The sequence below is a fragment of the Falco peregrinus genome, chromosome 1 (assembly GCF_023634155.1).
Source record: "Falco peregrinus isolate bFalPer1 chromosome 1, bFalPer1.pri, whole genome shotgun sequence".
Taxonomy (NCBI): Eukaryota; Metazoa; Chordata; class Aves; order Falconiformes; family Falconidae; genus Falco; species Falco peregrinus.
This window is the reverse complement of record NC_073721.1, coordinates 114158732-114184742: the sequence shown is the minus strand read 5'-3', so window position 1 is coordinate 114184742 and position 26011 is coordinate 114158732. Positions and strand designations below refer to the sequence as shown.

Genomic DNA, 26011 nt, shown 5'->3' with positions numbered 1-26011 from the left:
TAGCCAACCCAGCATCATCAAACAAAAGTCAAGTGGAAATTTGGGGTGAGAAATACTCTGTGGAAACAGATTAGTCATGCCCCCCAGGTTTCATAACAGCACAGGTGCTATGATTTCAGACTCCCTCTGAACTACCACCTAATCTGAAGTATTGGATAGCAGCTTCCAGAGACCACTGACCAAGACTTAACTTGATGCCCATTCGACTGGTAAGGTTAACATATAAAGAAAAAAATTCATTACTATGTCGGAAGCCAGAAGGCCAAAATTAATCAGAATATCTGAGTAAAAAACCGATAGTAAGGAGTACTGTCCGTAAAATATTTTCCTCTCAGATCACTGGTGGTTCCACATGAGTTTCAAGTAATCACTAGGTCATTTGAGATCTTGAGGCAATCCCACTTATCTTTATCCCGCCTGATGACAGTATCCCCTAACAGCTATACTTCACAGAGACATACCTTGCATGAAACATTTCCATCAGACAACACGTGATTTTTCACACTCACTCCCCAGCCACACCATTACCAAATGCTGACGGACATCTATACTTTCACACATAACATTTTAAAAGGACACAGGACCTCGAGTCTGGTGTAAACTGGGCACAGTAAGTAATATACAGTTGGTCCTTCTCTATGGACTTTGGATCAGAGTAGGCCAAGTATCTTGTGTAGCAAGAAATCCAGGGGTAATGGAAACCAGTTCACACTCATACTTTTTCTGTGCAGTTCACATATATAGGAATAATTTTTTTAAGCATTTGTTTCAGGCATATGTCATTCTTGGACGGCAGCCCGAATCTTTTTAAATGTGTATCTGACTCCCAATGATAGTTTCATTTAAAGCATTCTTGGCAAATGTTTTTAAAAAATTCTATTATTGGTTATATGAAATATTTAAAGGGGCAAGGTCATGTCAAAGATAGTAATACATATCTTTAATGTATGTGGGCCTTGCTGGCGTCCACTGGTGTTTTAAAAATATTCTTTTTTCTGCTGTCTAGATAAGAACATTCTTTTGTATTATCCCACTGTGAAGAGATGCTGTAGCATGGCAGACAGAGGTTAGAAGAGCTTATACATTTAGCACGTTATTAGGAATTCATTACCTGTCCACCAACAGCAAAACTGTGTCTGTCTTTATAGACAGCTGTGAACGAGGTTTCCTTCATTTTTTTAAGGACAGAGTTTAAAGATTCAGGAGGTCCCTCTTAGTGCCACATCTGTACCTTGCAAATTCATTATATACTGCCATCATGGAATTCACTGACAAAATAAAATATGGATTGTGGCTTGCTTGTTTCAATGGCCCAGCTTAAATTTAAAATATATTATTTGGAAGAAGCCTTGGAAAAATAGTGATGTTTCATTATTTTAAAGTGAGATTTATAGACAAAGGCTGCTGCTCTTTGTGCTGTTTATATTCACACTGTATTTTAGAAGATACATTACTGTAACACTCCGTGTGGTGTAATTAATTTTGGTAGTGTTACATTTTGCCTCCAGAATATGCTGATGTTCTGTGATAAGTCTTAATAGTAATAGCTTGTTTTTCTACCTAGGAAAATCAGTGACAAAAGTTATGTCAGTCAAGTTTTTACTTGAGCTACATCAGCATTACCAACACAAAGATAACCACATTTATGTGCAAAGATAATATATTCTTGTGTTTAACTGCAAAACAAGATAAAATTCCAGTAAAAAAAAAAAAGGCATTAAAATATCATTTTATTTTTACGTATGCATAGAAACTCCAAATGTCTAGCATCCAAAGTGTTGGGTTTTTTTTACATGAAATTTTAACTGCACATCAGTATTCCCTTCTTTCTGTCAAACTAGGATAAGTGCCTGGGGTGACCTGGATGACAACTGAGGCGGCTTATTATACGACAGGGACTCTCTGACTATGAGTGCAGTGAGTTGAGATTTGTCCTGGCTCAGTCTAACAGCAGACCTATCCCTTTTCACACTGCAAAACTTCTATTCAAATTGAAATATGATAAGGTTCATGTTTTACTCCAAAGAGGCTCAGGGGAAAAAATCCATTGAAAACCAAAGAGAAGAAGGATTCAGTAAAAAGCACTACAGAGAGACACAGAAATGCAGAGGGAGATAAAAGGAAAACAAATTCTATGGAGAAAAAGAAATGCAGTGGGTACAGTCATAAAGACATAGGTGTAACGTTGCTACTTGGTTTCAGCAAGCTCTGACTTCCTGCATTTTACAAATGTCTCCATGAACGCATTGTCAAAGTAAAGCAAGGAAATGAGATGCATCCCTAACTTTATTTCCTTATACAATAATAAAGTACATAACCACATACGCACATCTATAGGAAAATGTATTAACTGCACAGAGAACTACTTAAAGTGTGTTTTCCTGAAGTGTTTGTTTGTTTATTGTTATATAAGGAGGGAAAAGGGGGGAATTCAAATAGCATAGTTGCTAGTATTTTACCAGTGTGTCCAATCTAAGAAACATTTTGAGGATTTCATCTTCATTTATAGTTTACAGCATTTGGAACATCATTTCTGGTATGTCTTCTCTCTGCCTTCCTTCTTACGTCATTAGACTTTTGTGAATAAATATAGATTGCCACCATTTTTATTTAGTATAAATACTTGGGATTTATTCCCACCTTATACAAACCAAAATTCAACAAAGCACAGGTGGGAAGTAAGCCCATTACACTATCTGCAAAAATATCCTTTTATTTAACATCCATTTTATTAAGGATAGTTACTTAATTTTATAATACAAATGCATTTTCTGCTATAATTGTAAAACAATAATGTCCCTTCTTTTCCTATAAACTGTAGTTCAGATTATTGTACTTTCAAGAAAATATCTGGTTACACTTATCACTTCATACTTTTCAATGAAACACTGACTACAGCGAGTGCCTGTTTATTCTCAATTACAGAATACTACACTGACCTTAGAAGTGAAATGCAATAATCTTGGAAATCTGCCTTGCATAAATCACAGGCACCTGATTCACTTTTTCCATTTTGCACTGTTCTTTTCTATTGAGGCTTGTTTAAACTCCTCCCTACAAATATTCTATGAAAATTGAGCTAAATTAGTTCTTACCAGGAATCAATTTGTATTATGAAGAAGAAAACAGGCCAAGTTCAAGTAAGTGTGAAGCTGAAAGCTAGTAGTAGTTAAAAGGCAGTATCATAATTGCTGCTGCACCGTTACTCTTGGATTAGTATCTGCATATTCTGTGCCTTAAAAATTATGGTAATGGAAGAGGAAGGCTGCAAAGGTAAGCTTTCCAAAGTTATGAAATCTATTGTGCATATGCACAAGGAGAAAATTTAAATTGTACCAGCATCTTTGACTCTGATCAGCACGCTTTGATTCTGCCACTTTAGTGATACCCTTTAAAGAATACTTCTGAAAAGTATACTTTCTCAAATAAAAATAACAAAAAGCCAACCTATCATCTTTAAAACAAGAAAGCCCAAAATTTCATCAGACCCTCACGTGGATTATCACAACAGTCAGGATCCCTGTGGTCCACAGCAGTCCTCTGGATTGCCACCTGGATTAATCTGCTTCACCAACAGAGCAGAGAGCTCTTGTGCCTGATGTGGAATGGCAGCAGAGGAGGAAGAGAGCCAAACTGTGCCGCTGGGCTTCAGGTTCTCAGGGACATCACAGAAGGCTGAAACTTGGGCAGAGCCAGATGCCACACTAGGGATGTTCCCCTCTGGCCTCCTTTCTCCCATCCCGCATATCCTTCTTCTCTGTACCTTTCCTTGTTGTCCCCTGTGCCTTCCCTATCCCCTGGGTCTCATGGTTTTGCACATCTTTGAATCCTGACCTTTCCCAGCACTTCCTTTCCCTCTGCCCTCTCTTCCTTACCATTGCTCTCTTCTGCAGCTCCTTTCCCCATTTAGTCCTTCATCTTAAACATATTCACACAGCTCCTTGAAAGCCAGTCCCTCCACCTCTCTGCACGTGCCTCTCCGCTGGCTCTTTACTCATTTTTTCTCCTTTACGGTGCCCTTTCAAAGTGAGAGGAGCACTGTCAGAGCAGGAGAGAGCCCCCCGGCCCATGGCTGTGGTGGGACAGTGCCCATCAGACAAGCAGTTTCCAAGAGCATCCCGCACCCTCCATCCGGCCACGCAGGTCTCACCGGGCCCTCCTAGGCTGTCCCACGTGCTGTCTGCACATGCAGGCAAAAGCTCTGAGGACATGACTAATACTCACTGCAGGGGAAATATTTGAGAACGCAACAACAAATGGGATGTGCAAGAAAGTCCAGTATTTTGAAGATGCCAAATTCAAGTGTATTTCCCGGGGGATTGCAAAAGGCATACATTTCAAGTCCGCTCTTCAAAGCATGGAGGCACTGCAGCTCATGAAAAAACAGCTGGAAAAATTTACTTGAGATGGCTGAAACAATATGTTTTCTCCTAATCTTGTTCTTGGAAACAGCAAAGTCCTTTTTGCTGACACTTTCCAAAAATTCACCCTGAGGCAGACTCGCAGCATGGGAAATTTCAGCTTGAACTGTGTGAGTTTGGCAAAGTCACGAGCAACTAAAGCAAGGTCTTACAAAAGCAAGCAGTGAAAGGCACTGGCCAGAGGCATTACTGTCAGCAGCTGCAGCACTTTCAATGCTTTAAGAGACAAACATCAGTTGTAAATTTCAGCCTTGAAGAACAGGAAGAAGGTGGCAAAAATGTAAATAAACCATTTCAGCATTGGGGGTGAAAAGACTGCCTTTGTCAATCCAAGAAAGATACCATGTCTCTAAACTAAACCCTAAATTTTTATCTAGAGTCTGTTAAGAGAAACTGGGATGGGAACTCATTAGCATCTACTCTAATACCTTGACCTTCTGAAAATGACTGTCATTATTACTAGTGCTGTGTATTGATACTCTGCTTGGCACAGCACAACATGCAAGATAGATGGTCTCTGCCAGAGCAACTGAAAACAGGGGTTTAGCCAAAAGTTCTCTGGTTTAATCATCCTTATTTTCTTCCTTTTCCCTTTTATCAGTTGGCTAAAAATTATAGCATTTAATCACATACAAACATGTTTCCTTTCCCTTTCCAGCCACAAATAATAATAGCCCAATCCACTGGAGTTTTTCCATGACTTTGATGAGAACTGGATCAGATCCAAAATGAAATGGTTTGGCAAGGAGTGGGAGACCTTGTAGAAAACAGGGATAGTGGTGAAGGGTTGAAACAGCAATCCTTATAGCAATTTAAAATGGCACAGCCAACTTTTCATATCTAATGATACTTCCCAACAACAGAACTTTTTTCAATTATGTTTCGTTAGAATCATGTCCTTAAGAGGACCACTGCAACAAAGCAGAAACAGAAATGCAGTTAATAGTTTATGTTTGGATTACAGTGGTGTTCAGATCTTAACTGAGATCAGATGCACACGCCGCATTCAGTAAGAGCAAACACGCAGCATTGACATTGCTCTGATATTTTGTGCCTGCACTGCCCCTTGCTTTCTCCACCTTTTCGTTTTATTCCTGGACCTTTCATGAACTTGAAAATTATACAGAAAAGGCTTCACAGTGATCAAAGTGTGCTAACCAGCTGTTATGTGTTAAATGCAGTGGGTTAGTCTGAGTAACTTCTGTAGTTCATCAGGTCCTATGTAAGGATTCCTAGAATATCCTAGGTAGGAACTAATCCAAAAATACATAAAATAAACACAAACTGGCCATCGCTACAGTTACCAGCCCTAACTCCCTATACCTCCATCACTCATTAACAAGGAACTCTCTGTGGAATGGCTGATTAATAGCCATGCTGCACAACAGTCCTGAAAGCCACCAGATCGGATTGTTTGCACACAACTATGGCAGCAAACGCTCACCATGGGAACTTCCAAATGAAGTCCCCACCCCATACTTGTGTTAGGGAGGATGAGGGCTAAGGTGGTCCGAAAAAATTGCTTGGTGGCCAGTTTGGGTGTGTGCCTTTCAGGCTGTGACCATTCTGGCCCTGGTTCATCTCAAAATGGGTTTTCCTTGAAATTTGAGAGCTATCCCATACAGGCTTAAAACTTTCTCTTTGTACAGCAATTAACATAGTACGTTAACAAGCTGGAATACAGCAGAGGGCCAAAACCCTAATGCATGCCATACATTCGATTTTTTTTTTTTTTTGGCAAAAAAAAGTTTCCAGCCTTTCCAAACCATGATTACAGTCAAAAACAAGGCAATTCCCTGCACAATCAGCCCCCCCTCTTGAGCTCATATTTAACACTTCCTGTGCTTTAACCACCCTGAATACCCCTGTCAGCTCTGGAATTTGTTTTGGCTTGTTTTCTAGCACAATCAAAACCTTATGGTCATGTTCAGCAGATAGAGACCAATGTCGGCAACTGAATTTTGTCTTTCAGCAGCTGCTTGGTATTGCCTTTTGGTCAAGAACTCTCTAATAAAACATTCACAACAAAAAAAAGGAAGGCAGAGACAGTAGATTAAAAATAATGATTTATCACAGACTGTTCTGAAAGGAGGATATTTTAAATGCCACCCTCTTTTTGGCTCATCACTGAATTTTCAAGTCAGTATCAGCTTTGCATAATAAATGCAGGAACTGGTAGAAATGTCACTTAACGTTTGGTAGAAGCATCCCACTTCCTAAATTTGAAAAAACAGATACTTTCCCAGTGGCAGACAAACACCACAGTACAAAACACTGACAAAAGCTTAAACAGCACCTGACATATTCTAATCTTACTGATACACAAATATTCTCAGGTGGTAAATAGTGCCAAACGGTGCAGTGGCATCAACACCTCCCATTTGTAATTATACGCAACTGGATGCGTTTTAGAGCTGCTCCAGAACTTAATTTTTACCTAGCAGAATTAGTGTAAAATTAATTTGGGGCTATTTGCAGTATGGCTACATTACATGTAAAGAAATCATTTAACAGGTATATATATAATATAATCATATAAATATTTATGAATTTGTAAATATAACTTAAGAGACCATCAACATGCAGGTAAGGAATAAGCTTTTTATCAAGAGATATCCTTCTTCAGTTGCTTTTGAGGGCACATTTTTAGAAACGTAAATTATTTATCCTGAACTAATTACTCAGTTTTGGAAGAATACTAATTATTTTTTAATTAAAGTGATTTTAAATCTAGCATGTAGTGTCACATCTTGGAAATGTCTTTGCAGGATTGCTTTGTGTCCTTGCACAGAAAATAACTTATAAATGCAAATCAAGTAATTAATATTTTAATACAGACGTTGGTTTTTTTCAATTGAGAGTCTCAAAACAAGTAATGCTGCAGTTACAAGCATGGATTCTAAGATCCAGAGCCAGCCACACATGGCCTTTGTGCAATATCCATCACATTTTACCAGGTTCACCCAATTAGCAGGATTATCATACAATTCGTGGGAAGGTTTCAGTACATTTGGCAGATGGAGACTTCAGTCATGCTTTATAAGGCTCAGATTCTACACGAAGTCTTTGCAGTGCAGAGCAGGGGGGAAGGAGAATAAGAAAAGGAGGCAGTGAAGACCACAAGCCTGGTGGTCTTTCTGTAGGACACCTCCTGCCAAGCAAGCTGGGGGCAGCAGAAGAGATACTCAAGTACCAATATGGGATGTGCCAAGCTCAAAATAAGCAGATTCTTCCTCAAAGCCAGTTCCCTTAAAGCAGCAGGAAAACACCACTGAGCGGTCCATCCAGTTCTCAATTGACAAGGTACAGAACCTCACCAGATCTCAGACTAATTTAGTTATTTCTAATATTAATAAAGAAACAAAGGGTATTTTCATGGCATTTGGCCTTTGGTTTCAAAGCAAATTTAGTAGAGTTCTTTCTGTTTAGATTATAATTCTAAAATGACTGCAGAAATCACAGAACGTGGTTGTCTTCATCTGACTTAATCTCTTAAATACTAAGGATTTTGTCAATGTTGTACAAGGCACAGGAGAAATTAAGGGAATAACTTCCTTAGCCTAAATTGCTGTCATAACCTCATAATCGTGATAATTCCTAAAATTGTGATTTTGACGTAAATTATCACCATTGAATCAAAAGCCAAAATAAGAATAGCTTTAAATGCTAACATGGCTGAATCCACTCTGTGCTGAGCACAATGTGTAGTTACTTGTGTTTGTAAAGCAGTGGTATTTCCACACCAGAGACACCAGGAATTAAGAAGCAGCACTAATAAGCACTTTAAGGGAATCTGGAAGCAAATGTAGGAACAATATTGCTTCAGCCTCATCAAAAGCCAACTGAAATAGAACAAACAGGCCAGTATATACAATAGCACCGTCAGGGACAATACAGGCACCGGTTTTGTACAGATCAAGTGCCAGTCCTGTGGGTATATGGGATTCCACACACCACCAGGGTTTTGTGTGCTTGTTTCAGGCGCGTTTGGAGATCTCAGGCATGACTACAGTGCAAAATGCAAAGTCTTAGCCCTAAGCCAGCAAGTATCAGTAAGATGAGACCTGGCTGAAGATGTTGGTATAAATATACAGAGACCTGCAAGTGGTAACTTGTGCTGCTCTAACACAGCGGTGTGTAGGAGACTGGAAACAACTGGCCATAAGTCCATACTACAATAAACCATTTTCTTTTCTGCATATGTACTTGATCACTCCGGCTACCAGCAGGTTCACTGCAGTGTCACTGCATTTCAGTGGGTCAGAATCAACCCCGTGAACAGCAGTAGGCACAAGTTATGATGGAAGGAAAAGTAGGTTAAAGAATATGCTGCGTGATAAAATGACACATCAATCAGATCTAGCTGAAAAATGTCTCATTTGTCTAAAACCATTGTTTCAAAGACTGAGAGCACAATGTAATGATAGCAACAACTCTTGGCCTGCAAATAACATTTTTTATCTTCGGTAATGATACATAAAGTAAAAAATACTGCCTTTGACTTTCTGGAAATATCTGCTTTCTCTTAAGCAGATCCCACTGAAATAACGGCAAATACATTAGATGGCCAGAAATGGACCCAGGCATAGTAAGTTCCTTCTTGAATGAAGGGGTAGCCCAAGGTAGGCATTTTAACCCACTTTACAGAAATGACAAAAAGGACATAATGGTGCTAAAGGAACATTGCTTAAAAGTATGACTGTTCCTGCCCTAAGGTTATCCTACCAATGTTTGAATGATTAGAATTAGGTTTTCCTGTTTTTCCCTTTTTTTCCTGTAGCTGTAGGAAAGGGGAAACAGAGAAACTGTCTGCATGAATAGCATTGCCAGATGTGTAGTAAACAAGTGGAAAAGTACTTATTTTTTGTAAGCATATTCCCTGAGCTATTACTTACAGCAATTGTAGGCAATACTTACTCAGAAAGGCATTTACACGTTTCCTCCTAAGCACCTCCCCCACTACAGTACCCCTGCACAGGCCTAATGCTGAACACGGGAATGGCCCCAGCGAGGTCAGCGAGGCCACCTTGTCCATGCTTGACTGCAAACGGAGGCGTTTGCTGGTCTGGGAGCTGCTGATGGAGCCCTTGCTGGGCTGGCGTTTGTGTGTTCCTCGTCACAAAGCCTGATTAAACCCGCCTTTGTAACTCCAGAGTAGCACGGCAGAGCACGACGTGGCAGGTAACAGCACCACTTCTTCCTCTGCTACCACCGCTCTGGATCTGACTCCTGAGCCTCACCCTGCACAGGAACAGCCTCCACCTCTTTGCCCCAGTGCATTGCACAAGCAGGCCAGGCAGCGCTGGACGCCTGTGCCCAAGCAGTCCATTACTCAGCACCGACACGAGGATGGATGGTACCTTTCTTTTCCCCTGTAAATGGCACAAAGTCTTCTCTGTCTTTGTGCTCAAGTGCTTGCTTCTCCAAGTATGAGAGCAGGCGCTCTCTGTCAAAAGGGCCCGTGGCAGGTTTAGTGGTCTGATCCTTTTGCCGAAATCCCGCGGGAAGCAAGGCATTCTGTGAAAGAGAGGCATGTAAAGGAGATGAGGCAATGTCATATAGCATTCCAAATTTCATTTCAATGCTGTTTTCTAAGTTAAATCATTCTTTGTGTGTTATTTCACATAATGCTCTTTGGTGAAAACAGTAACACGCATTACCTAAATGTAACCATTAAAACCAGTGTATCTGTCAGGCTTCTGATTGTACCACCTATTAATATTTTTATTAACCATATTTACAATCACAGTACCAAAGGACTAAGCAAGATCAGAGCTCTTTGTGTTATCCTTATTATAACCAGAGTTTGCAGTCCAGGTAAATAGACTAAGATAAGTTTTCTATAAATTTTCTTCTCTTCATTTACTCTTCTCTCTCCTCATTTTTCTCTCTCTCATTTTTTCAGAAATTCCTTTCGTTCTAATGCAGCTGTCTCTTGGACTTCAGAAATGAATGCATGCACAGAAAGTAATTAGTGAATGATGTGGATTTCACCTATTTAGAGTATGCAGGAAGCAAGCAGATGAAACCCAACTTTAAATATGTAGCTGTGTGACCATGTGATTGCATCTGCATCCCCATAATACAGGAAAATGCATAAGGCTCACACATTTCAGTCCAGAAAACCCCAGAAAGGAATACAGGTACATGGAATTTGTAGCATGTGTGCAGTAAAGCCAACATGTTGAAGATGCTCCAGAGTACTGCAGAAACACTTCATCACTGGCGACAACATGCACAGTAAATCTGATCCATGGCAAATATCTAGGGAATTCTGAGCACATCCAGTGAACTCAAGCCACTAGACATCTTACCTGGGAGTGCACAAGCATGTCCAGAGCGTTACAAATTTACTGCACATATGTAGCCTGACTACAAATGCACTATGGCCTGTTTTGTTTGTTGTGGTTTTTTTTTTTAATGTTTCATGTCTCCATTGGAGAAGTGATAGTAGCAAGAGAAGTGGCAACATGGAGGGAGAGAACAGTAAAGCCCACCCTTAATTTCCAGGTAAATTTCTGCTACAGAACTAGAAGCTATATATCTATTGTGTTGTTTCGAATTGATTTTGTTTCCAGAGTGAATGGATTTTATCTGCCACTTTACTTGCCAGTTTTCAAATTCCTACATCAGTTTGGAAGGTTTTGGGGTAGGTACAGTCAGAATTCCCATCTAGTACACTTGTGACTAACCTCATTATTGTAGGACTAAGTGGTTCCCAAGGCAGAGATCTTTAAACTCTTTGTGAAAGTGTCTTCAAATACTCAAATCATCCTTGCTGTCTAGAAAATCACAGTTGTGTAGCTGAACCTTATTTTTCTTAATCATGCCTAAATATATTCTCTTCAGTTAAAAATATCTGCGAATGACATAGTCAATCCATTTCAGAAGTTCAAAAGATCTGATCTTCACAAACACACATTATGTTTGTTTGTTTATTGCTGGGCTCAGAAATAGCAGCCATAAAAAGCTTCTCATCATGCTGCAGTGTACAAACATGATTAAAGATTTAGATTGCACACAAGCTCACGTCTAAATAGGCAAGGGATAGAGAAAGGGCACAGTGACTTGTACAACAGCAAGTAGCACATCACAGCAGGAATAAAATCAACATGTCCCTAGCCAAGCTGCTCATACTTTAGGGTACGTTGCCTCTGCTGGAACAGAATACAAATATAAAATGCTGCAGTATGTGACATTTACAATAGGCAGCTTTTGAACTATGATTCCCCTGGCCACCATCACTAACCTCAGGGTCAAGGTCATCGAGAACATGCTCTAGCTGTTTCAGTTCGTCCTCTGAGAGTTTGCTGAGTATTTCATCTTCGTTGATATTCTTATATTTCTCCAACTCTTTTCGGAAGGGCAGAGACATGGCTTTCGCTGCACGGCTAGATTGATGATGCTTGCCAAGATTTCAACCATCCAGGAGTACTGAGCTTCTTGCGACTTCACTCACTGTTAACAATAAAGCATTATGAGTATGTCTATTTAGCTGATGTAATCCTAATAAGCCCTAATAAGCCATGCCGAGAGTCACATTTACACTTTATTAGTGAAAACAAAGCAGCAAGATGTCCTGGCTCAGCAGAGGGGGTGCGGGAAGCGCTGGGGCTGCCTGTGCAGCAGTAGCCAAAGAGCAAGGAGGGCTGCAGTATGCTTGGGAACCTCATGAGCGCAGTGGCGAAGAGAAGCTTTGAGAGGTAGATAAGAAAAAAAACACTGGGAAGTTATCTTTTCCATAGAGGTGAATCTGTTTTATTTAATTTACTTAGAAAAAAAGCAGTATCTGCTTGCTCTTTTTGCTAAAGGCAGAGGGAAGCGGCACAGTCACAGAAAGCAGTCCAACGCTGACAAACGAGAAGCAAATTGTTATCCTTTGAGGTGTTCTCTCCTATCCCAGCTTTGCCGGTGGCTGAAAGTTTACCCACATAATCTTGGCTGGCTTTTTGGTACATTCTGGTTACTGAAGCAACTTTAAAGTATGCTGGTCGGTAGTCTTATTTCAAAATGTTTGGCTACGAATGACAGCACATGATCAAAATAATCCTTGCAGTGAGGATATGCTACTTAGCTCAAAAGATCATCTGTAAATTAGTCTGCTGCATGGGGCACCTGCAGGTGTTCAAAACACAGTCATGAAAAAGATATGGACTTAGTATTTCACAAACCCCTGTTGGATGATCCCAACTGATCAGTAACAAGTGTCATCTGCATGGCCAAAATCATCAATGCCATATAATTTGTTATATGACAAAGTGCTATGAAGGTGGCGAGGTGCTGTCCCAGGCTGCCCAGAGCAGCTGTGGATGCCCCATCCCTGGCCGTGCCCAAGGCCAGGCTGGACGGGGCTGGGAGCAGCCTGGGCTGGTGGGAGGGGTCCCTGCCCCTGGTGGGGGGTTGGAACTAGATGGTCTTTAAGGTCCCTTCCGACCCAAACCATTCTATGACTCTCTGTCTTCACTTGCTCTTTTTCTCCTGTCCAGAACCAATTCTAGAGCCAGAATGTGCCTCTAAATGAAAGGAGCGGAAGAGAATTATCTATGACCAGACACAGCATCACCTGGGGACTTTAATTGTGTTCCAGGCCGCCCCAAGTCTGCCCAGTTTCCCACATCAGCACCAGAGCTCTCCAAATCACACAGCTAGCCGTGCAGTTTTACAGCTAAGGTTTTGCATTCACAAATTTCAGTGTTATGGTTGATATGGAAAGCAGCCAGCTGGCACCTACATCTGGCTTATGTATCAAACCAAACTCCAATTTCCTTTGGCCAAATCTTTAATTGTCATAAGTTAACAAAAGCCATGCAGGTTCTGTTGCTCTTCATAAGAGCTGGAAGCCTGATCTTTATTTTTATTCTATTCAAAATCCAAGTGAAAATGTTGCATTTCCTTAGAGTTTCACTATTAAAATACTAAATATCAAAACATATCTCAATTTTCTGTTTATTGAGAAAACTAGAAATCAGCAACCTATAGAAAGAGAAAATAATGATTAGTAGAATTAGAAATTTGAAAAATCTGGAGTTCTATGAATACTGCAAGGCATGGCAAGCCTTGACTTCAAACACTTAAACATTCCATTCTAAGAAAAAGCATTATTTCCCCTACATTTTCATTTTTTCCTTACTACTGCTCTACTTGTTGTCCCTGCTTTCATAGCCTAACATCGTTGTCAGGCTGTTCCAAACGTCATGGTAGAATTCAACTGTTCTTTAAATTGAAAATTTATTTTAGGAAGTTAGTCAGCATCTAATGTTTCACAAAGCTACAGCAGTTGTTAAAAAAATCTTATATTACCAAAATTCTATCATATGCAGTGAGTATGAGAGATATTTTTGCAAAAAAAAAGTCCAAAAGAGCTAACGTTTTTGTGTATTTGGTGCTTAAAGAGAACACTAGTTCTACATACACTTAACTGATACAGTTTGTTACCAAAACTACTTGTTAAATAATGAAAGCATACTATTTAAAAGCGGTAAGTGTATTTGTTTAGATTGTAAAAACAAATTCAGCTGCAGTACAACATTTCTGTGCTAAGGCATCAGATGCCTTCTCTAAGTTTCTTTGGATAAACTCATTAAAAAGTAACATTTCAGCTAGCAGCCATTAACTGGGCTGAAAAATTTCTTTGAGGGGATTAGACCTCTTTAAACTCTCTTTAACAGTTTAAATGATTATTTTATTAGAGTTTAATCGCATCCCTGGAAAAGACAGAAATGTAATCCCATGGTTAGGTTAATTAAATATTGTTGGAAAAGCAACTGCTAAGAGTATGTAACAGTGTCCCTGGCTGAGGTTGAGCACTCGCGCTGTGCAGGGGGCCTGGTCCCAGCACCCCTCCCCCCGCGGTACCCGCACAATTCCATCCAGGAGTGCAACTAAGGATTGTTCTACCGATATCAGCAAAACAATGGCTTCTGTGAAAAGGTTTGCGAAGTTGAATCCGGGTGCTAACGGGTAATTACTGCAGAGTATGGACTGTGTGTACCAGACATTTCTGATTTCTTTGTGAGTTACCCAAGTGCTTGGCCATAACAGGGAGATGTGCCAGGAGACACTTTGCAACAAGTGAGGGTTTTCAATGTTGTAACTGCTTCCTCTTACTTTTGGAAGGGAAGGCATTTGACCACGTGCAGCAGGGATACCCAAAAAGAAATATAAACCCAGATATTAAAGATGTATCAGTCTAACTTCCCTCATGGCATGAAGCACTACGTTGGATAACCCTTGTTAGATTAGTGTGCATGGAAGAGCTTAAAATCATGCTTTTCATGCATGCATACATTTGCAACAGAAACTCCTTTTATGTTTTCCCTTTCACAACTGAATCCTACTCTTTTGTGGCTGAACAAAAGCAGAAGACACTGCTTAGGGAACTTCTTTGTCTACAATCCCAGTAAGTAGTAAAGCTTTTCTGGAGCCTGCACCCCACTGTACAGCCTACTGAAAGCTCTGCTGAAACGCTTACCGTTCGTGTCATGCCTTTGTGCTCTCTACTGACCTTTCACCACAATCACACTGTTGGAAACCAAGGGAACGAGGTGAATCTAACAACTCAGCATCATTCAGTCTGGGAAGGAAATGCTGAAGTCTCGAGTTCACGTACTCTGGAAATTGCTGTCTAATGTGATGATTACGATCTCCACCTTCCTAATAGGATTTCATACTGTTAATTTTGTGTATGTAAACAGGACCATATGCTGTCTGTGCTGCTTCTTATTGTGGCTTGACTTTCTGGAGTGTGCACATACTGTTTACTTTTTGCAGATTATATCCACTGGGTTTTCTTTGTTATGATTACTCTATGAAAACTTTAATCCGTTAAAAAAGCAATCCTAACTAACCTCCCAACTACTGTTATTTTGAGCATACAATAGCAGATCAGATGTCACACAGTAGAAAGGAGATGTTCAATCTAATTGCAGAGGGGATATACTGTTGAATGGTCGCTGCATTAGGGACACTGAGGGAAGCAGAATGAGGGACCACGGGTTAAGACTACGGAGTTTCCCTTCAGACTTACTGGGAAGAGTGAACAAGGAGAGTAAGGAATGGAGGGGCACAAGTCCCCTTTCCCCACCCCCCCCACCCCCCGTTCAGTTTCAATAAGGAGCACTACAGTTTCCCATGGGCTCAAATACCCACCGTTAAACAGCACAGCATGCTGCTGGATGCCCAGCACGTGAAATCTATGCTGATTCAGGGTAGTACACAACTCTAAGAGGTAGCATTTCTGCTGACCACGTGCTACTTTTAAATCTTTGTAGAGCGCAGATGTTTCTTGGTGAGCTTCAAAGACTCCATTGCTATATTTTTATCTTTGATTCCTTCTAAAGAAAGAAAAGCATACTTCTGTTTTATTTGGGGCAGCTTTTTCAGCCATGCCTGTCAACACCAGAATTCAAAATAATGTTTTCAAAGACAAAAAGAGTGTCGTTAGTCAGCCTGCATAACAACATTATTGCTCTATGTAGTCAACACCTGCTGTGACAAAACTCCTCTACACTTTGCTGTGTTCTGTAGGTACTTTTTGGGTATAATCCTTATACACTGAAAGGGCTTTCTTTCTAGGGTAGCTAAGCTGTAGTTTCTGCTGATACCATAATACTGTCATAATGCTCTACCACTGACACCGATAGTTCTTTCGAGAGGGAATCAGTCCTCTGCTGAATTAATGTTAGATGTCAGAGAGGTCCCACTCACATTGCTTGGATCCCTTGAGATGAGTTGGAACCTTAGAACTATAGTTCTATAGTTAGAACTATAGAACCTTCTATTGACCAGCAGCTACAATGGCACATCAGGTCACTCATGCTGTCTAAAACACAGGCTACATACCTAGAAAAACATACTGTCTCTGGGATCCTGTAGAGATGAGAACACCATGATACAAACAATGGGAATTTCTAGCTTTTGATAGTGTGTACAAGTGAAGAATGAAGCTGCATGGCAATGTGCATTTATTATTATTATATATGAAAAGAGATGGGCTGAATGGGAAAAAAACCCCAACAGTTATTTTCATTTATATAGGAAAAAAGAATGTTCTTATAATCATATTTGAGAAATTGTTCTCACTTTTCCAAATCATGGCAACTGGTGTTTAGAAAGGAATTCTTGATGTATGATCTGTTTTAAACTATCTCTGTATCCACAGTGCTGGATATTTGTGCTTTGAAAAATAGTTGTGAAACTGATCGGTAAATGTGGAAACATTCTTCCCTTTCTCTAAATAGTCTTAAGTAGCTAAGCATGAAAATAAGAAACAGGTGGAATAAATCTCAAGTTAAAATGATACTGGACCAAATAAATAGGATTGGGGCCATTATGATTAAGAGCAGCGTTTGTGCAACACTGGCAGCTGCTCAGTTGAAGGAGGTGCTTGTTCTGCACCATCCAGACAGTGGAGTGCTCCCACCTATGCTTAATTCAGCGCCACACAGGGGACCGCTCTGCTGTCCAGGAACTGCTCTGAAAAATAAGGCTGTGCTATTGAAAGCCCAAACTTAAAAATAATTAAATAAAAATTTTAAAAATTGATAAATACTCAATTATTGAACATATAAATAAGGTTCCTTTTTTATTTTTATACTTAAAAAACAAGACTAATATGTACTTTCTAAGCACAAACATATAGGAGATGTATACTCAGAGTTCCCATTTTGTGGTGCAAAATTTCTTCTTTGTTTTGAACTAGGAGGTTCAGAAATCTCAGAAAAGATAGAAAGGAAGTGTTAGGGCCAGCACAGCACAGAAGTATGATAGGAACATACAGTGAAGTATTATGAAACTGGGGGTTTTTGTGTATGATGAAAATGGTATTAGCTACAGGTGCTGTTGTAGATCGAGACAGTAGACACATGAAGGAAACTTGCATAGGTAAAAAATGGAAGGGAGCTCAGTAGGAAAGGATTTGGTCTTCTAGAATCCCTCAACTTTTCCACCCGTTTCCCAAAAAAACCTTCTGAAGAACTCACGACATAAGGAGCACTGAACTGTTCCTTGTCTAACCCTTTCCATCCAGGGCACAGCATGATCAGGTGGATCAAAGCGAATAACCTGTTTCAGGATTTGTAGAACTGGGTCCCTCGCGAGGGTGTCTCTGGGGCTGGCGGGGGAGCACATCCAGCTGCACATGGCACTGAGCTCAGGACTAGCTCTCAGCAAGTCACAACGTGACCAAACCTCTTCTATTCCAGCCCAGTTTGCCATCTTTTGCCATATTGTAGCAAAGAATCCCTAAAAATCCCTGTATATTTAAAACGCTTTTTTTCTCCAGGGCTAACATAGGGTTATTTCACATTCTGTTCCTAGCAACTGGCGTAGTACTGTATAGAGACTGGTAAATAATTAACAATTACGTTGTCCTAATATTCGACTAGGCCTGCACGTTTAGGATAATCATTCAGTGATCAGAAACTCCACTTCATAATAGGATGAGCCTTTCCAAACCCCGGTAACGCTTATGCCACTCCGCAGTTTGCATTACAGTTGGCTTCTCTTCTAAGGGACTGACAACTCCTATGCAAATAAAGTGTGAGGCATCAATTCACTTTAATGGGAGTTCAGTCATGCCTTTTATAAGAAAACCATCATGTATGTTGCAAAATTATCCATTGTACTGTTATTTATAGAAGATATAAAGGGATGTATTCCCTTTGATTCAGATAACATGAAAGGTTTTTCACTGGCAATTAAAGAAAGATGACATATTAATGCTTCTCCCACTGATGCAGAATAAAGCTATATAGTAACTAATTTCAGATTATTTCTAAAATAATATCAGTGGTGTTATTCATAACCGTTCAAAACAGGAAACTAAGTCCTGTGAAGGAAGTATATTTCTTTACAATGCCTGATGAATTTATAACCTGCTTCTCTGGGTATTGTCATATTTTTAAATCATAGCCACTAGAATTTTTTCCACACAAAAACTGACTAGTTATACAGTGACCATATGATGATTTAGGCCAGTCTTACATGAAAAAAACACCTTTAAATCACTCAATTCCTACCTACAGGAAGAGGATGACAGAAGAAACTTGTTAGAGATAATACTGGGATTGTGTACAGTGCTCTGGCACTCCAGTGATGCGTCAAGTATGGGAAACAGAAAAGCCCAGAGAGACCTGTCAGTCTGTTGTGTCCCCTGCAGGGAGAGAGTCCCCCTTGCTTTTAGAGGGGTAAAGTTCAGTTCTAAAATAATGAAGCAACTATCTGCTATTGTGCTCATTGCAACTGGTAACTTTAGAACTGGAAGGTAGGTTTCTTCCATCTTTAGAACTTAAGTTGATTATTTGAAAATCCATGCAAGGTTAATTACCTTTTCTAAAATAAAACCGTAACATAGTTACTGTCTGAAACTGAAGGCAGTTTGAAGTGCTAGGCTGAAAATCCTGGGGAGCAAAGTCTTTTTATACAGACAAAATGGACTATGAAATGGCAGTTTAACCCACAATTTGTCACCTGTAAGCTTCAGCTCCAATGTGAACAGAAACACCCTGTGCCAAGCTGTACTGGTGGTGGTTGACTGACGATTCCTCGGACAAGACTTAACATCACAACCAACTAAGACTATCAGTGATGATATTGATCAGTTATAAGTGACAGTAGGAGTGCCCATCTGATAGCAACTGGAAGAAAACAGCCTCATTATTTTCTGTGAGGCACCAACGATATTTTGGCCTCTTTGGATAACTACCAGACCCTGCAGGTTTGATTCTGCTGCAGACAGGTGTTGGTTTACCGTGGAACAAGAGGTTGTACCTCCCCTGGCCAGCAGCACCCTGGGACATACATGCTCCCAGTCCTGTGACACAGCAGCCCATGGCTCTGTGGCCCCTAGATGAACACGGATTAATCGGTTCCTGCACCATGCACATTACAGTAATAGCTGTGATGTTTACCAGATGGTGTCTTCACCCAGTTCAGTGCCCCAGATTTTCTGTTGTGTAAAGAATTGTACTTCATGTCATCAGCACGCCTACCATGAGTGCAAAGCAAAGCACACACTGGGGTATGAATTATCTGCAGCTTTGTAAAAAGGCATCCTCAGGAAACCAAAGGCCGGGTTCTGGCACCCTCACTGATCGATCATGTTTACATGGAGCCAACTGTTGTGGTACTTTAAACACCATCAGCCACATGAGAGCTTCTCCACTTCACTGTTCTATTGGAGGAAAGAAACACCTTGTTCGAGGTCAAACAGAAAGTCTGTGGCAAGACAAGGAGTTGAACCATCTTCCAAATATCAAGCATTGGTCAGCTTTTCTTTTGGCTGTGGGTCCCTGCTTCCATGGCCTGTCTTGTTCATTTAAGTTGATCTTTTAAATGAACAATATACACCAAGTGAAAACACAGCAGAGATGGAACCACAGGCTGGGTTATGAGCATACACTACCGACTGCAGGACTAGACCCTTAATAATGGTCACTGTTAGGTAACTTCGAAAAAAATCTCTTTTTGCATCTTTTCTGAGCTGTTTTGTCTCCTTCCGATAGCGTAACTACCTACGTTTTTTGCATTTTAGCTGTAAACCAAAGCCAGAAACCATCTGTGATGTGCACATCCTGATAGCTGAAACAATAAACAGGAGAAAGAATTGTACCGGGAAATAGACTTTTTATTTACACAACAAAAGAGATCAGACCAGCCCTGGAAAAGACAACACTAGTGTTTGTTTTTCACATGTGGGAAGCATCAACAGGAAAAAAGGACACTGGGTTCCACCTGTGCTGCCAACAGATAGGGAATGGTGTGCCACCTTTTTGTCACTGCTCTTCTCAGGTTTCCCTATTTTAGACTAGCAGCTGGACCTGCAGGCCCAGCTGTTCCTTGAAATAATCCTGATAAAGAAGGATTTAAAAAACAAGTTTACAGATTTCTGTGGCACCAAATAATGATGACCAAACTCTACCATTAAACAGAAACACTGCTACACTTGTGTGCTGTGGTCAGTAAACAGAACTTACACGTTTACCCTGCTATTAACCTACCATGTGCAAATGCACGTGGCTACAGGATCCTGTCTGGTGCCTCTCAATGCAAAACCCTGCACAGCTACCACCGCCTCGGTCAAAAGGATACTCAGTCATAGGAAGACATCAAACTATGAGAGTCAATAACTTAGGAATGCTACAAAAAAACCCTAGAGCAGATTAATAACAGCAAAAATGCATCAGCGTTGCTTGCCAGAAGTTGTAAAATACTGGAAATAATAATGATTTGGGGAAGGAAGAAAAGTTATGCAATAAAGCGCACCATTTCAAACAAAATTATTTAGATTGTCAAGATGAGAGAGGCTAAGTTCAGACAAATCCAACCAAGCTAGATGAATGGGAGAAAAGATGCCTAAAGAATTTAAGTCGGCAAAGTCACTAAAATGATTCAAATAACCTTCACATTCTACATAGAGCTAAAAATTTATATACATATATATATATATAGTGGAAGCCAGTTAAGAACTGCATGGCATACAGCACTACAGCAAAGGCAGTCAGTCTATTAGATAGCAAATGGGCGCAGAATACCACGGAAAAGATCGTAATATCGTTAGTATAATTGCGCAAGACACCTCCATACACCCCTGAGTTTGGGTTGATTTTTCTAGTAATGGCATCCCTTGCAAGGCACTGGAGGATGCAATGCCTGCAGTACTAGGCCAGTTGGTCCCAGGTGTTTCTTTCCCATTACATGTTCCTGCCTCCAAAAGTATAGGGCAGAACAGAGGAAGTTCAAGGACAATTTCTGAGAATAACCAGTTAAAGAAAAGCTTTTTGATAAAGTTTTCAAATGATAAGTTTTCAAAAGATCTACACAGTGTATCATACATGGTATAAAAATATTATTACTTCTTCCACTTATTTTTAAATTGATGTTTGATATTGATGCATTTCTGATTTTTTTTCATCATTAATGATTTACAATGGTTTTTTCGTAAGTTTATGTTTCTCCTAAGCTCAGGGTGGTCACACAAATCAAACCAGTTTTCGTTTATTTTTCAGTGTTACAGTCCTCAGATTTCTCTACATGTTTCCCACTGATCAACTGTGGATTTTTACTCTGGCAAAAGAAACTCCCCCCAGGCTTCCATCAAAGCAAACCCCCTTGAATTAGCAGAGGGCCACCCTGATAATGCTGCAGTCAGATGACAAAATAGAGCATGTGTGCTATCTAATGCTAATGTGCAGGTTTTGAGGACACGTTTTGCTCATCAGGAGCTTGGAAATATCCCTGAATGTTACCAAATCCACATCCTGATCCCGAACCTGTCACTGTTTATCCCGACCCTCTCCGGGTAGCCACCCGCCATCGGTCCTGCTGTATTTCTGACACACAAAAGGCACCAGGTCTCCGAGGAGAGACAGCTCATCTTCATCGCAAAAATACCTTCTTTCCGTATTTTATTCCGCTGCTGCATCTAATCTTTGTCGTTTATCGCCTGCCATAAAGGACGCGAGCACCTCGCGATAAACACGCGCGTCCCCCTGAACAGGCGCTACTTAAAACCAGAAGGCGAAAGGGGAAGGGCGCTCCGCACCCTGCGGGAGCCTCGGGCACCGCGGGCCGCCGGGGCGAGCCCCGCCGGGTCCTGCCCGCCGCGGACCGGCTCCAGCGGCCGCCGGGGTGGGGCCGGAGCCCCGCGCCCCCCGCCGGGGATGCTCCGCGCCGGGGATGCTCCGCCGCCGCCGCACCTCCGCGCCCCCCGCCCCGCTCCGCACCGCACCGCAGTGCGCGGCGCCCCGCGGAGCCGCCGCCCCGGGCCCGCGGGCGATGCCCCGGCGGCCCGCCCGGCCCCAGTCCCCGCCCCGGCCCCGGCCCCGGCGCCTTACCCCGCTGTGGGGCCGGCCCTCGCCGCCCGCCGCCTGCGCGCCCCTCCGCGCCCGAGCCCAGCGCCGCCCGCCGCCTGCGCGCCCCTCCGCGCCCCGAGCCCAGCGCCGGCGGCGGCAGGTGGGTGCCCAGCGCGGCGGCTGCGCACCGCGGCCCCTGCCCTGCCGGGCACGCTGGGACTCGTAGTCCGGCGGCCGGCAGCAGCCGCCGCGGGGTCCGCGAGTGGCGGCACCGGCAGCCCCAGCCACCCCCCCCAGCAGCAGCAGCACCAGCAGCAGCAGCACCAGCAGCAGCAGCACCAGCAGCAGCAGCAGCACGCCCGCCCTCCCCTGGCCGGGCCACCCCCGTGCTCCCCCTTTCCCCCCTCACCTCTTTCCATCGCTTTCTGCCTCACGCCTGCAGGCGAGGTGGCCCCTCAGCCATGTGCAGAGCAGGTGGATCCCCCCCCCCCCGCCTGACTCGGCAAGCCATGGTTTCAGCCTTACCCCTGCCCCGTGTGCCCCCCTGGGTGGGAGCCTGCAAACAGGCTGCCTGCAGCTTGCCTGCTCTGCCCGCCGCCGCCGTCGCCCCTGCCCCGTGCACAGCCCTGGGCGCTCACCCATGCACTTGCCACGCGTGGGCTGATGGCCTCAGCAGGTGTGCTGGGCGCTTCTGGGCACACGTGGAGGCGGCCAGCCCTACGGACAAGGTTTGCTCCTCTCACACCCTCTGCAAACGGACCCGGCCAAACAGGTCCTGCGGCAGGAGCCCCAGGGCCCTCGCCCTGCACCCAGATGTGCCGCTCCAGGGAGCCAGCTCTGGGGCGGAGGGAGCTGACCGCCGAGACTGTTTTGCTGTTCTTCCGCTCTTCTCTTAATTCATTTCAACAATTCAATTTATACTTGTGCTTTTATTCTATACGAAAGTTAACTGTTAGCTGAAATTTTATATAATAGGTAATACAATTGGAATGTAGCCCCTGTAATCAAGTATGTCCAGAATTTAATTTACCCGATTGCCTTCACTGGGTACTGTGTTTTAGCTGAACCCAGGCCCTTGGTTCTAAGCACCAAACGATGAGTCACTAGCAGCAGAAGAGCTATTCCCGTGATTAAAATGTCTTTAAGTTTCATGATGTGTTGGCAGGAAAACAAGACATTGCCTTGTTAAGAAGCAGATGCCACACCACAGATGAATTTTCTTATGGAAAAAGAAGCACAACTAGGATAAACAATGCCTTCGGCTTCACTCCATACCCTGCCACACACCTCGGGCACCTGTAGCAAGACCTATGGCAGAAAACTCAGACTAGTGTCAGGGACTGAAGGGTCACCTTGGGCATTTTGCCACCGCTGCTCAGGAAAACACCTGTATCCACAACAATGTGCAGAGTGCACAAAGATGCTCCAAAGCTGCAATTCTCCGCTTGCAGCCTCCTTGCCCCAAACTTCTTATGAAATGGGATATTCAGCCACAAGTTAACAAAGCTTTTGCTAAACGTCCAAAATGTTATTACATTAGCAGAAATGAAAAAGAAACAGATCCATTTATTCCACAGTCTTCTCTCTCTCTCTCTCTCTCTCTCTCTGTGTCTTGCAGCATTCCGAGAATACAGAGTTTGCATCCATGGTTTTGCTTGTTCAGTACCAGAAGTGTCAGGGAAGCTGGATCGAATTGCTTTGAGATCTGCTGCTCTGTAACCGGGTGGCTCAGGCTGAAGGTGATTCTGTTGGTTCGGTGTTGGGGTGGAAGCTTCCACTGCAAACAGGCCTCATTCAGACATGAGGCAGAGAAATGTGGATTTAATTCTTAACACGGATTAAACCCTCTTTTGGGGTTTAATCTTGGTCTGTAGAATCGGGGCTTGAATTACTCATAATTATACAAATACTGAGAGGGAAATGTGTGTGACCATCAAAGAGTGGAAGTTAACTTTGGAGTGTTTGCTTTTCGATAAACTTGTGCAAAATTTTCACTCAGATTTTCCTGTCACGCCTTAGAAATACATTTGTTAAGTTGAAAGTCTTTCTCAGTCGATACAAAGGGAAGAACTCTTCCCACTGACTTTTCTGTTTGCAGTTGCCGTGTATCTGCTGACAAATTCACTTCTCATTAGTTTGTGTTAGAAAAGTAACAACTTAAGACCTCTGCCAGGAGCACAGAGTTTGGCTGGAGTCAAGGTTTTTCTTTTCTTTGGCTGTGGTTTCATGTTTCTTTCTTCCTTTTACCTCATGCATAGTATTTGCAACCAAAAAATTAGAAATGTGATCAGTCTTCCTGCATTCGTGAGACATACAGACAAAAACATACGTGGAAAATGTGTTAAATGCAGATGTACACAACAGTATACTTAAAAGTATAGGGATAACATTCTCCTTAAAATCACAGCATACAAAGTAAACCATATCACAATTCAGTCTCATATACAGGGTGGGTGTTTTAAATAATTTGTCATTCTTCCCAGGCCACAAACTAAAAAGACAGAAGTGTTCAATACAATTCACAAATCTGAGCTACACCCCACATACAGGCTACACTACATCCCATGTATGGGCTATACCTGCTATGATACATTTACACCAAATGACTGTGGGCACCTGGGCTGACCATATTTCCCATGTGTGGGACTTCACAGACCAGCACGCTGAGAGGACATCTAAAACTGCAGGGCAGGGCTCCCACACAGTCCTTTTTCCCCCGGTAGGAATCTTTGCTTAACATTTTGCCCACCTAGGCTTTTAGTGCATTTATGTACTTGACTTGTTGAAAGCGCAGTGGCAGAGTTAACACCCAAAGGATACAACAGCTGTGGGGACAACTACTCCAGAAAAAAGCTCCTCCTGGAAAAGCCTTCAAGAGCTGGCGGTCCTCTGGACCCCAAAACATCTTTCCTGGCTCTGCCTTCCCTTTGAGCACTGACACTTCGGTTCGGAGCTGCTGCATGGTGAATGCAGCGTAGAGGTCCAGCATTTTTCCGACGCTGCCTAAACTGAGCTGGGGCACCCAAAAGCAAGTTTTATTTCACTGAACTATTTGTAGCCAAAATGCGGTCCGTTGTTTTAAAATGTTTGTCACATTTTTTCAATACAAAAAGCAGAGGGGCTGTTGTGATCTTTTCATCTGTTTTCCTTATAACACAGCTTGTAAGACTTTGCTTAATTAATTCCTGCTTGAGCTGGAGCTTGTCTTCTAGACAAGCATCTGGACTTGATTACTGTGTTGTGCATGTTTTGATCTCTTCCCTAAAAACCAGCTGTTGATCAAATTCAGTGACCTGTATGTGAAAAACCTTGGTTCAATGCCTGATCAGCAAATCTCGGACCTAGGGTAGAGATAAAATTTGGCTCTTGCTCACGTGTAAAAATGACTGACTTGCGGTGACACTGCTGAAATGGCTTTGAAAGAGAACTCAAGTACGTAGCCAGCCCTAATTCGTAAGAGCCTGGTGATTCAGCCCTTAAAATGCTGGCCAGCAGCATCTCAAGTGGTCAAACCCCCATCTATATTTAGGCAGGAATTTTTTAATTGCATTGGCTTGACAAATAATAGAATTTTCTTGGACTGTTTTATAAGGCAGAGTACAGCAATACATTAAATAACACTAAAGTCAAGTCATCTGTTATTTCACCCAAACTTGATTTCTGTGAACCCTTCTATATCCATAGTACTCTAAATCCCAATAAAATACGTTTAGATTTGGACACTGCACTTGCCGTAGTAGTAACAGCAATAATAAATACCTCATCTGTACCAATTAATTTGCAGCAGTAGATCTCAAA

The 26011-nt window shown here is 42.1% G+C and overlaps 1 protein-coding gene across 1 annotated transcript in view; it reads right to left on the bottom strand.

The window, feature by feature from the left end:
- The window catches only part of LOC101919561 (tropomodulin-2), a 36414-nt gene extending 14002 nt beyond the window's left edge, over positions 1 to 22412 (bottom strand). Inside the window, exons 1-3 of the mRNA XM_055809405.1 lie at positions 22256 to 22412; positions 11671 to 11879; positions 9782 to 9938 (exon numbers count right to left, since the gene is read on the bottom strand). Coding sequence (XP_055665380.1) covers positions 9782 to 9938; positions 11671 to 11796 — 283 coding nt within the window. The 5' untranslated portion in view covers positions 11797 to 11879; positions 22256 to 22412. The remainder of the gene's footprint in view (positions 1 to 9781; positions 9939 to 11670; positions 11880 to 22255) is intronic.
- Positions 22413 to 26011: the final 3599 nt, after the last annotated feature.